The 13062-nt window shown below is 43.1% G+C and overlaps 1 protein-coding gene across 1 annotated transcript in view; it reads right to left on the bottom strand.

Moving 5' to 3' along the window:
- Positions 1–13062, bottom strand: part of CFAP251 (cilia and flagella associated protein 251) — a 60858-nt gene that overhangs the window by 23864 nt on the left and 23932 nt on the right. Inside the window, exons 10-15 of the mRNA XM_072952830.1 lie at positions 12190–12404; positions 10136–10330; positions 9156–9406; positions 8686–8837; positions 7424–7597; positions 6164–6348 (exon numbers count right to left, since the gene is read on the bottom strand). Coding sequence (XP_072808931.1) covers positions 6164–6348; positions 7424–7597; positions 8686–8837; positions 9156–9406; positions 10136–10330; positions 12190–12404 — 1172 coding nt within the window. The remainder of the gene's footprint in view (positions 1–6163; positions 6349–7423; positions 7598–8685; positions 8838–9155; positions 9407–10135; positions 10331–12189; positions 12405–13062) is intronic.

Genomic DNA, 13062 nt, shown 5'->3' with positions numbered 1-13062 from the left:
GGAGGTGAGCAGGGACGAGCTCTGGAGGCAGACTTGACCATGACCGCGGGGCTGCAGGATGGGGGCGGATGTCAGGCCAGATGACACATGATCAGGCTTACACGCACAGAGAACGCTAAAATGACCAATTGGCGGACAATGCATCACCCAGTCAGAAGTCACCCTTATCTAACCATTCAAGTCGAAATGTTTAAGGATCCTCCCCAAGTGTCATCGAGTGGGTAGAGGCGAGGAAGAGGGTGCTTAAGAGCACCAACTCTGATTTGAATCCCAGCTCTTAAAAATTAGGGGCAAGTTTTGAAGAAACTGGAACCTTCATACATGGCTGGCTAGAATGTAAAATGCCACAGCAGCTTTGGAAAACTGTCCGGAAGTCCCTCAAATGGTTAAATGTAGCTCCCGCATGATCTAGCAATTCCACTCTTAGGTCAATATCCAAGAGAAATGCAGCATATCTCTACACAGAAACCTATACACTAATGTTCATAACAGCCAAAAAGCAGAGACAACCCAATTGTCCAACCACTGATGGACAGACAAAATGTGGTTCATCCATATGATGGAGTATTATTTAGCCATGAAAAGGAATGAAGCACTGACACAGGTTACAACATACATAGGTCTTGAAAACATGATGCTGAGTGAAAGAAGCCAGACACCAAAAGTCACACAGTATATGATTCCATTTATGTGAAATGCCCAGAACAGACAGATCCATAGAGACAGAAAGTAGATTGGCAGTTGCCAGAGGGTGGAGCAGCAGGGGGTCGGGAAGGAAAGGAAGGGAATGGGAGGGGGGTGACTGCTAGTGGGTATGGGGTTTCTTTTGGTGGATAAAGAAAATATTCTTGAATTAAATAGTGCTGATAGTTGCACAACTTTGTGAATATAGTAAAAAAAAACTCATTGAAAATGGTAAATTTTATATGTGAATTACATTTTAATTTAAATTATAAATAAACATTAAAAAAAGGTCAAGCTACTCAACCTCTCTGAGCCTCAGGTTCCTTATTGGTAAAAATAGGGATAATGACAGCATTTTACCCCACAAGAGTGTGGTGAGTAGTAAATAAGTTAATATTCGTAGAGTACTCAGAACAGTTCCTGGCACACGGCAGGAGAGGAGCTATGTAACTGCTGCCTGTTATTGTCAAATTTTCCAACAATTTCATAAAATTAATATCTTCTTCTGACTGAAAACATTTTACGTATTCATTGAGAAATTTTTCAAATATTTAGACATCAAATAGAAAATCTACCCAAAACGCTTTATCCCAAGATTATCATGGCTAATAGTTTGGTGTATATGACTCGAGAATTTCTTTTATATATATTCTAGCCCATACAATTATACTTTTAGATGGAAATATGTAAGTTATACAAATATAATCTTATATGAACATATATTCATGCTTATTTGGCAATTTGCTTCATCTCATATTATGCCTTGGAGATATTTCCATGTTAGTAAGCAGAGAGCTGTCATCTCTCTTAATTTTTTTTTTCCTTTTCTAAAAGCAGGATCATGTTTCAGTGCACCGACAAACCATCATTTAACTAATCCCCTATTAATGGACATTTGGACTGTTTCCATTTTGAAAAATATTTTCAAACAAGACATCCTTTTACTTATGTCTTGGCATCCTGTGTGAGCACTTCTGTGGCCTACATTCCTAGAAGTCAGAAGATAGGCTGTAATTTAAGGAGAGGGTAACAAATCGCTCTTCCAAAAGGTTGTCCCGATTTACCCCCGCCGGCCAGCAAGCGGTGAGAGTGCGGGGTCCCTCACAGCCTCGCCAACACCCGGCACTATCGATCATTTTTATCTTCACTAATCTGATTTGTGAAAAATGAGGTCTTGTTTTCATTTGCATCTTTGATGTACTGGTGAGCATCTGCTCAGTGGTTTATTGGCCTTTTTCTGTGAACTGCCTCTTGGTGTTCTTTCAAATATTCTAAAATGCACTTTAAAATTCCTTGGGATTTACCATCAAAAGGCAATTCCTTCCCAATTAAGTTGTGGTTATGGGGCTTTGTTCTTCCTACAAGTTAAAAGATGCTTTATGGGAGAAGTTTTACTTTGGAATGATGGAAATGTTTAAGAACTAGGTGAAGTGGTGGTTGCACAGCATTGTGAATGGACTAAAAACCATTGAATTGTTCACTTTAAAATGGTTGGTTTTATGGTCTGTGAATTTCACCTCAATAAACTATTTTTTAAAAAAGATACTTTATATGAATTTCCAATTGATCTTCAATAATAAACTCCTAACTTCATGGCTCTAAAAAAACAGTACTTGGAAAAAATTTATGCACCCTATATTCATTGCAGCATTACTTACAATAGCGAAGATCTGGAAGCAATCTACGTGTCCATCAATAGATGACTGGATAAAGAAAATGTGATATAAAAATACAATGGAATACTACTCAGCCATAAAAAATGAAACAATGCCATTTGCAGCAACATGGATGGACCTAAAGATTATCATATTGAGTGAAGTAAGTCAGAGAAAGACAAATATCAATATGATATCACTTATATGTGGAATCTGAAAAACAAAACAAATGAACAAATATAACAAAATAGAAACAGTTATAGATACAGAGAACAAACAGGTGGTTGCCAGTGGGGAAGAGGGCTGGGGGAGGCAAGAAATGGGTGAGGAAAATTAAGAGGTACAAACTTCCATCTACAAAATAAATAAATGAATCAAATAAATGAAATGTTCAGTGTGAGGAAGACTGTCAATAACTATGTAATATCTTTGTGTAGTGACATAGCATAGTGATTATTTTGAAATGTATAGAAATATGTATAAATGTATAGAATCAAGGCATTGTGTAACAGGAACTAACATGCCATTATTGGTCAATTATACTTCAAAAACAAAGAAACTCACAGAAAAAGAGACCAGATTTGTGGTTACCAGAGGCGGGGGTGGGGAGAGAGGGAATTGGATGAAGGCAGTCAAAACGTACAAACTTCTAGTTATAGGCTAAGTAAGTACTAGGGGTGTAATGTACAACACAATAAATATAACTAAAACTGCTGTATGTTACGTATGAAAGTTGTTAAGAGAGTAAATCCTAAGGAAAAAATTCTTTTTTTATTTCTTTAATGTTGTATCTATATGCGATGATGGATGTTCACTAAACTTACTGTGGTCATCATTTCACAATGTATGTAAGATCATTATTCTGGACACCTAAACTTACACAGTGCTGTATGTCAATTATATCTGAATAAAATTGAAAGAAAAAAATAGTGACAATAAAGGCAGTGGAAGGAAACATTTAAAAAAAGAACATAAATTTCAGCAATATTTTTTGAACTAGCTCCTAGAGATAATGGAAATAAAAGCAAAAATAAACAAATGGGACCTAAGTAAACTTAAAAGCTTTTGCACAGCAAAGGAAACCATAAACAAAATGAAAAGACAACCTACAGAATGGGAGAAAATATTTGCAAATGACACAACCAACAAGGGACTAATTTCCAAAATATATGAACAGCTCATACAGTTTAAAATAAAAAAAACCAAACAACTCAGTCAAAAAATGGGCAGAAGACCTAAAGAGACATTTTTCCAAAGAAGACATCCAGATGGCCAACAGGCACATGAAAAGATGCTCAATATCACTAATTATTAGAGAAAAGCAAATCAAAACTACAATAAGGTACCATCTCACACCAGTCAGAATGGCCATCATTAAAAAGTCTACAGATAATAAACGCTGGAGAGGGTGTGGAGAAAAAGGAACCTTCCTACACTGTTGGTAAGAATGTAAACTGGTGCAGCCACCATGGAGGATAGCATGGAGGTTCCTTAAAAAACTAAAAATAGACTTACCATAAGATTCAGCAATCCCACTCTTGGGTATATATCCAGAGAAAACTATAATTCAAGAAGACACATGCACCCCACTGTTCATAGCAGCACTGTTTACAATAGCCAAGACATGGAAGCAACCTAAATGTCCATCAACAGATGACTGGATAGAGAAGCTGTGGTATATTTATACAATGGAATACTACTCAGCCATAAAAAGGAATAAAATAATGCCATTTGCAGCAACATGGATGGACCTAGAGAATGTCATTCTAAGCGAAGTAAGCCAGAAAAAGAAAGAAAAATACCATATGATATTACATATATGTGGAATCCAAAAAAAAATGATGCAAATTCTATTTATGGACCAAAAACAGACTCACAGACAGAAAACAAACTATGGTTACCAAACGGAAAAGAGCAGGGAGGCGTAAATTCGGGGTTGGGGATTAACAGACACATATTACTGTATATAAAATAGATAAACACAAGGACCTACTGTATAGCACAAGGAACTATAGTCAATGTCCTGTAATAACATATAATGGAAAAGAATATGAAAAGAAAATATATATGTATACATATGTACAACTAAATCACTTTGCTGTATACCTGGAACTAACACTGTATATCAACTACATTTCAACTTTTTTAAAAAAAGATGCTTTATACTGAGTTCCAATTGACCTTCCACGGCAAAAGCTCCTAACTGTTCAGCTCTGAGTCTCTGTTACTAATTGTCAGCAGGAACTGCGAGCCTGGGCTGCCTGTCCCCCAGCCACCTGCTCAGCCAACTCCGAGGTTCTCAGGACTGGGCACATCTATGGGATAGTCTTTGTCCAAAGAGCTTGTGTTTGTACAAGATGATGTACAAAGATTCTGAAATCTTCCTAAAATTTCTTTTTACATATTTCTTCCAAAGGTCTCTTTCCCAATGTTCTTAACAGCTTTTTAAAAATTATGCTGGACTTCTCTCCTGTCCCTGCCACATGACATGGCATTGCTCAGTCATTTTCCCTTGGATCCTTCTAAAAAGGATTGTTGGGGGGAAAAAAGAAAAGAAGCTCCTGGGTGGTCCTGGCCTTTTGAGGACCTGTCTTATCTGAGATACAAAAAGAAGGTCTTCCTCCTGCCTGGGGCCAGCTGCTGCTGGCGCTTCCTAACTCCCTTCTCCCAGGTCGGGTCACTGAAGCATTCTCACCTCCAGTTCCTCCTGCCTCTGCTCTTTCTGGCCAAATCCACGAGGTGGCCTAACCACAGGCAGAAAGAGGCTGCCCTCTAGGGCTGATAAGGTCCAATCCCAAAGCCAGGGCTGCATCAGGGCCCAGTAATGCCGAGGAGAGGAGAGTCGGGGCTCAGTTCGAGGATCAAGTCCTGCCCTGACTGGCCACTTGACCAAGTTTTGTCACCTCTGTGAGCCTCGGTGGCGTAACACTTTGCAGGGTTGTTGAAGCTGAAATGGGATGACGAATGCAGGGCCCTGGTACATGCATGGTGCACCCTAATCCATAATTATAATGGGGAGCTTACCCGGGACCCACCGGCCTAGCAGCACGAGGGACCAACCACAGATGTGGGCCTATTTCAGGGAGGTGGAACCGCTGCTCTGAGATGCTAAGCTTTGGATGCCCAGGGCTTGGTCCTTTGACCTCTTCTCTATCTTTCCTTCCCCTGTGGAATCTCCTCTTGAATTGTGGCTTGGAACCACCGTGTGCCCTTGACCTCAGACGTGAAGCTCCAGCCCAGCCTCTAACATGAACTCCGCCTCCCCAGTAGAATGCAAATTTCATGGTGACAGGAAGGTGGTTTTGTTTTCATCCCGCCTTCAGCACCTAGAACAGCACCTGGATCACACAGGGGCTCAGTAAACACTGAGTGAACCGTGGAATGCTATCAGTTGAACTTAAAACTCCTTTAAGAACCACGAGTTAGGAAAAATCAAACAACTGGTAGTATTCAGGTTAAACCATCTGGTTTTATCCGTAAGAAAAGAATGGGAGGTTTTATAGCTCGTCAGCAACTCTTCCGGGGCCCTGGAGTCTGGTTCCCTCATTGAGTCTCAGGCACTGAGCTCTGGGTGCCTTATTCCTGTGCAGCGCTGGGCTCAGAAGCAAGAGTTCTGGGTTTGAATCCTGCCTCGGGCACTTTCTAACCATGTGACCTTGGGTAAGAGCGACTCACATTATCTGTGCCTCAGTTTCTTCCTCTGCAGAGTCAGGAGGGTAGGAAGGTAGCCAAGCAGCCCACAGGTCCTTAAGGTGGGACCTGAAATAAGCTGGGGGCTGAGAAATTGGTTTACGCGCCAGCAGTGGGAAGCTCCTGGTGCTTACCTGCACATTTTTGTGGTAGAATTAAAAAGTTTCACTTTGTAGCCACTGTTGCAAACGAGCAGGAAGAGCTCCTTGGTGAGTGGCGGGTACCAGACCATGCAGGTGGGGTAGCTGCCCTGGTCGGTTCGGTGGATGTCCAGGACTTCCAGGTGGTCTCTGTAGCTCTTGGGAAGGTTATACTCGATCTGCAGAGAAGCCCGGACGGACACACGTGAGGACTGAGGTGAATGCAGTCAGCCAACAGTCCTATTCTGGGGGGGGACAGTATCAGGCGTCCTAAGAGGAGACTTGCCTAAATCCTACACTTACTAAGCTGCCATCACGGAGCATTTGTTACGAGCAGGATGCTGATCTAAGTGCTCCAAAGACATCATGCCATTTAATACCCACGACTGCCCTGCAAACTAGTGCTGCTGTGCAGATGCGAAAACCAGTGTTGGGAGAGGTTCCGTGGCATGCCCGTGGTCACACAGCTAAGAAGTTGCAGGGTGAAAATTCAAACCTAGGTCCGACTAGCTCCAAAACCTGAACTCTTACAGTTACGTGGCACTGCTTCACTCTCCATTAGCTTGGGAACATTCCCCTGACCCTTGGGAACTTTTTGAGGGTACAAACTAATTCCTATTTATCTAAATCCCAGTGCTTGATAGTCAGAAATTAGCAGCCCGCTGAGTTTCACCCATAGGTATGTTTTGATGGCCAGACCAGGATGGATGCATGGAAGGAAGGGTGGATAGACGATGAATGGATGGAAGGAAGGATGGGTAGAACAAAAGCAGTAAGGGGCAGGAAGGAAGGAAGTTGAGATGGATACACAGATAAACCGACTGATTGATTTTTGAATCCTTTTGGCTCAATCATGTAATATTGCACTTGCCACTGTCACTACCTCTCCCTCGGATCTCACACCCTCTCTGAGCTGTCACTTTGAGGTAACAGCCTGGCCCTGACCCCTGGACACACAGAAAGTGTGAGTATTGGCTTCCGAATATGCACTGAGAGGCGAGAGTGGCTGAGTTGTCCATCGCCATCCAAGTGCCACTTCTCAGGAGCCTTTATGCTCAGGACACCAGTCCCCATGTGGTGGCAGAGCCGCGTTAAGGCCAACTGCCAACTCGGAGAGGTATGCTACTTTATCGTATATTCATTTTCTCCAACAAGCACATGAACTGTGCGCCTGGTTTTGTGCCAGACGCCAGGGATGTCACGAGAATGAGGCCCGGTCCTCGTGACCAGGCGGAGAAAAACTAAACGGCTCACCAAGAGTCTGTCTCTCCCGAGGCTCAGCAGTCTGGGCTCATTGCTGTCCAGATGAACCCCGAACAGGACACTTCGAATGCTCTTGCGATGAGAACGAAGTCTCGCCAGATATTCCCAGACCCTTCGTCCATTTTTGACTCTCAGCACGTAAACAGCCACGGTGAAAAGTACATCCTGCAGCCAAGCGCAAGGGCAGGGCTTATTCCTTTTCCAGGGTTGTAGCTGAAGAATCATCACTATGTTTTTCATACTCACTTTGCTCCCGGAGTATTTTATCCAAAAAGCAAATCTTCACCTACTGGAACAAGTAGTGAACTAATGCCCATTTTACAGATGAGAAAACTGAGGTTAAAAGTAGGTAGTGGGAGGGAGTTGGTATTTCTCTGACGCTGTGGTCTTATTCTCCCGACTTCATTCTCTGCTGAGAACTGAAACCCTGACTCTTTTGGCCTTTGTCCTCCCTTCTCTTTATCTAGTTACACAAAATTAAAAAGGTATGATTTTTTGAAAAAAGAAAAAAGTATGATGGCTGAGACTGAAAGGGTCAGAGTGGGTGGAAGCAGCCTGAGGGGACACAGGGATACCTGAGTCAGTGTGCTGGTGGGACATGGGACATGGGAGGTGGGGGGACTGTTTGGGCCTTTAAAACCACTGCTTCCCCCCAACCTGACTCTGTCCCCCCACATCGGGCAAGATGAGCCCATGCAGATGACAGAACTGGCAGGAAGAAAGAGGTTACGGGTCTCGGGAAATCTTTACTGAGATTAAGAGCCCTATTCACAGAGAGAAGGAACAGAATCCAAAATGCTTGGTAAAGACTCTGCTTTGAGATAAATGAGAATGTCATCTTGTCAAAAATCAAAGGGAGAGGTGAAAACCCGGGTGCAGAGCAAGGGTTCCAAAAACTGACAAACCCAGACAAGCCGTCAGAGTAGCAGGATCCAAGTCTGGGAGCTCTGAGGCCCTGTTCTTGTTTTCAGGCAGAAGTCCCCCTCCAGCTCCCCCCATCCTGTTCTCTTAAAAATGGCTTTATCAAGATAAAATTCACACCCTACACGATTCACCATCTAAAATGAACAATTCAGTGAGTTTTAGCATATTCACAGAGGTGTGTGTCCATCATCACAGTTTTAGAGCGTCTCATCGCCCCAGAAAGAAACCCTGTACCCTTTAGCCGCCACGCCCCACCCACCATCCCCAGCCCCTCTCTCTTTGTGGCTTTAAATAAGGTTGCTAAACCGCTGGGCGGTGGAAACACTCACGGCAGTTGCCATGTACTTGGAGTCGTGGGAGAAGCTGATGTGGGTCACGCTGCTTCTGGAATATTTGAAAGGCTCTGGGATTTCACTCTCTAAGGACATTGCGTCAAGAATGTAAACTGTCCCCTCCGTGAAGCCAGCTCCAAGAAGAGTCCCTGAAATCACAAGCCAGAGAACGGTGATCGAAAAGGGCTTTATTCATTCAATAAACACCGACTCCGTGCCGGGCCCTGTTCTGGGCGCCGAGCAGACAGCAGTGAACTCGACCCACCGGCAGTTCACTACGAAAAGCCTGGCACGGCGACAGGAGACCAGGCAGCGCAGGGATCTGCAGGGACCGGAGGGAGAAAGCGTCCCATCAGGCGGGGGAGCGGGGCCCAGGTGAGCCTCCCAGGGCTGGGACAGCCAAGGGAAAAGCCATTTGGGTCTGTTTTCGATTTGACACCTAAGATGGACTGATACAAGGAAAGTACCTTCCGGGTTGTAGGTCAGACTCTGGACTCCAAGCCCTTTCTCAAAGACCCTGCTGAAGAGGTATTTTTTCTTTTCATAATCCCACACTTTGATCATCCCACAGAAGCTCCCAATGGCGATGAGGGGCTGATACGGGTGGCAGGAGATGGCACAAATGGCATCCTTGGGCTCTACAAATAACTTCTCGAGTTTGGTCCCATCCGTCGTCAAGTGGTACACTGACGCATCCGCTGTCCCAATGATAAGATTCCTGTTTGCCAAGGGGAGACCGAACAGCATCAGTGTTTGCAGGGAATGGGGCACGCCAGCCATTCTGCTTCTAATTGCACATGAAACGCCTCTGTCGTCTGTAATTTAGTGACATTATTAACCCCGCATCTCCGAAAATATACTACCAATACCCAACAGCCTCCATTTGCAAGTGAAAAAGCCCACATTTCTACATGTAAATTGAGTCATTAAGTATGCAGATGGACAGTCAGTTGTACAATTAGCTAATCTGCACATGCAAATATTCATTTGTGTATGCAAATATGGAGTTTGGTGCACACATACAGATGTGTCTGCAAATACTGCAAGGGTAATTAAGCAGACTCACAGATAATTCAGTCTTGAAATGTTATGGCTATTAATTATCAAATGCCTTTAACCGGAGTGCTAGGGCAAACTCAGCCACAGAAAAAGGGACCAACCTACAGCGAAGGACTCCAGTTTACAGCCCGGGGACAAGCCCTTTCCAGCTTCCCATCACTAAACATCCTTGATATGAGAATGACGTTTCATTTTTAAAAATGATTAAACAGTGATTGTAATCAGTCAAGGAGATCCATCTGCAAACCAGGTAAAGGACAGACCTGGAAGGCTAGTTCCCTCTCTTTCTTATCCCAGGAACAGGAAGGAGGTCCTGCTTTACACAAACCAAGAGAAGACATCAATCACTTTTTAACCCTTCAGATGACAAGATGCATTGACAACTTACCTTACAATAAAAGAGTTGCCTTTTAAAGTGCAGTCTGGAGGGTAGTTTGTGTTTTCGGTGGGAGGACAGGCCGGGGTCTTTGAAAAGGACAGGGTCCTTATGGAGCTCAGTTTGAAGTGGCTGTACCAGTTAACAATGGACAGGGTACGATCATAGAACTTGATGTTACCCCCAATGTCGCCTGTGACAATATAGCTGAAACAGAGAGGATCCTCAGTTTGTTAAACAACGGTAAGGAATGCCACCTAATGAACACCCAATTATACGTCGACCTCTGGGCCCCGGGAGTGGCAGAAACTTCACCCGGTACTGCCCGATGTGTCTGGTTTTACTGTCAGCCCACTTTATGTCCAGCACACTAAGGCTCAAGGCCTGGGTTTGCCAGATTCAGCAAATAAAAACACAGGCTGCCCAGCTAAATTTGAATCTCAGTCTTTTAGTACAAGGATGTCCCAAATACTGCATGAGACATACATACTTAAACCTGGCAACCCTCTCAGGGCCACGAGGCTAGACTAAGCAGGGGTCCAGGTGCATCGACTGCAAAGTCCACGCTCTCTGCTCTCCAAGGTCAGCCACATGCAACGGCAGCGGGCAGTGACTTACACCCTCCGCCATGAGACTACAGATGACAACGGAGTCCATCCACTAGCACTCTGAAATCACACAGGCTGGCAATGGGATGCCAGCCGTTTTACAGGAAGACGCTGCTGTTAGAGTGATCGAAAAACCCTGTCCAGTCATCACAGCCAAAGGCAGTGCTGTGTGACAAAATGGCTTTTATTTCCAGTCCTCAGAGCCATCCCAAATGGGCTTGTTTTTTTTTTAAGCTTCTGACATAATTCTAATCACGGGGAGGGGGAGTAGGGGGTGAATTACCTCTTACATATGCAAAGTGATTAAATGAGGTTTCTGATTAGTAAGCAAGGCAGGTGGGCAGAGTAATTGGCTAGAACGTCATTCACTGCCCTCTGCTGGACAGAAACGGCAAAACAAGCCAAGCGTTTTCCTCCAAGGGCTCCCGGGTCCTGGCTGGGTTTTATTTAACTGGAGAGAGGGGAACCCAGGCCTGATATTCCCTGAGTCCTAACCCTCAATGATTAAAAGTTAATTGGCTCATCAATTGCAATTCTACTGCTGTCTTTCTGCACCAACTGAGTGAAGATGACAGCTGGCGTTTCTCTCTGCAAAGCCATGCCAGGACCTCACTGCTCCCCTGTATCAAAGAAAGGAAAGCAATGGGCTTTGGCAAAGAAAGCAGAAGGCAGAGTAAGTCCAACCATAGGGGCAGGGTCCTTGTCATTAGGCATTTGTCTCCAGCACTTTGGGGAACTTGTCTAGCACACTAATAATGCCTGTTTTACCTAAGAGTTCCCCTGTGCCAGACAAGAGTTTTATGTGCCTTATCTCACAAAAGCCTCATAAAATCACTCTGGGAGGGACAGTATTATTATGCCCATTTTACAGATGGAAAAACAGAGGCTCAGCAAAGTTAAGTCCCTTACCCAAGTTCACTCAGTAAAGGAGAGATGCATCTGGAATGTGAACCTCTTTATGTCTGAGGCTAAGGCTCTTAGTGATTACGTGTGTGCCCTCACAGCCTCTCAAAATCAAAGAGTTCGGGAACTTTATAAAGTTCTGTTGTATTTCATCTTTTCACGATGGGTAAGTGTTATTTTGTAATCAGAAAAAAACAACATAGCTATTTGTGTCATTTTCTTAAGGTATGTAAAACTTAGGGTGCAAAATCAGTCCCGTTAGTGCAAAAGAAAAAAATCAATTACTTTTTGTTTCATCAGCACAAAAGGATTTCTAAAAGTAATACATGCTTATGATTAAAAAAAAAAAGTAAACCAATTAGTACAAATGAGTCTATAAAAAGAAGTACAGCCACCCCATCCTTGTTCTCAGTTCTTTTCCTCAGAGACAACCCATGTTCTCAGTTTGCTGACTCCCCCCAGAAACGTTCTATGCATATACAAAGTAAGTGGACGCATCCAAAAGGGTTTTTAAATACTTTCATAATCATCTATAGCTACTTTTTAATTAATTACCTATCAACTGTAGTAAGCACCGTGATACCCTCCTTCTGCAAATGAACCAGTTTACAAGGTTTGATGTGGGGAAAGCCCAAAGAGCTGGAGGCAGATGGCGGTGGGCGGTCAATGTCCCAGACAACCAGCTTGCCTTCCATGGTCGCCGACAGTATTTGGGTTAAATTCAAATGAAAGACGGATTGGCTAAATTTTCCCACGAGCTTGTTGAATGTCTGCATTTCAAGAGAGAGTTATAAGTTACCGTTAGTAATAAATATAAAACAAAGCATTTATCAACATGGTGTCTTATTATACCTAAATACAGTAGGAAAAAAATAAAGTAAAAAAAATTACTAAGAATATGAAAATGAATATATGTCTGCATATACATGACTGGGGTACTGTGCTGTACACCAGAAATTGACACACTATAACTGAATGTACTTCAATTTTTAAAAATCACTAAAAAAATCACTAAAAAACTCTTTCCCCATCAAACCCTATCATGGTCCAGGCGGTTGTGAACCTCTGAAGATTTGCTAAGGGCAAGTAAAGGGTTATGTACCAGCTTAATTAAACTGTTTGCTTAAAGCAGATGAAAGAGTGGTTAATCACCGTTTATACCTGTTCAACTTCTCTTTCTGAGGTTTCAGAGACTGACAAAGAAACTAATATCCGTCTGGAACAAAAGCGTGTGTCAGCTGTAAAATATCATAAAACAATTCTCCCAGTCTCCTTTTGATCATAAATTATTTTCCCATCAGTGGAAATTAAATACTGTACCTAGAAATGCTCCTAAGACTCCTTGTTAAACGTGCACTGAATAAAATAAGGCACAAGGCCATCTTTCCTAGACAGTGTCTTAGAGACAAAGTATAGGAAGAACCCAGA

This window comes from Vicugna pacos, chromosome 32 (genome assembly GCF_048564905.1).
Source record: "Vicugna pacos chromosome 32, VicPac4, whole genome shotgun sequence".
In the NCBI taxonomy this organism is placed as follows: Eukaryota; Metazoa; Chordata; class Mammalia; order Artiodactyla; family Camelidae; genus Vicugna; species Vicugna pacos.
Note: the sequence above shows the minus strand (reverse complement) of the source record. Positions and strands in the feature narration are given on the sequence as shown.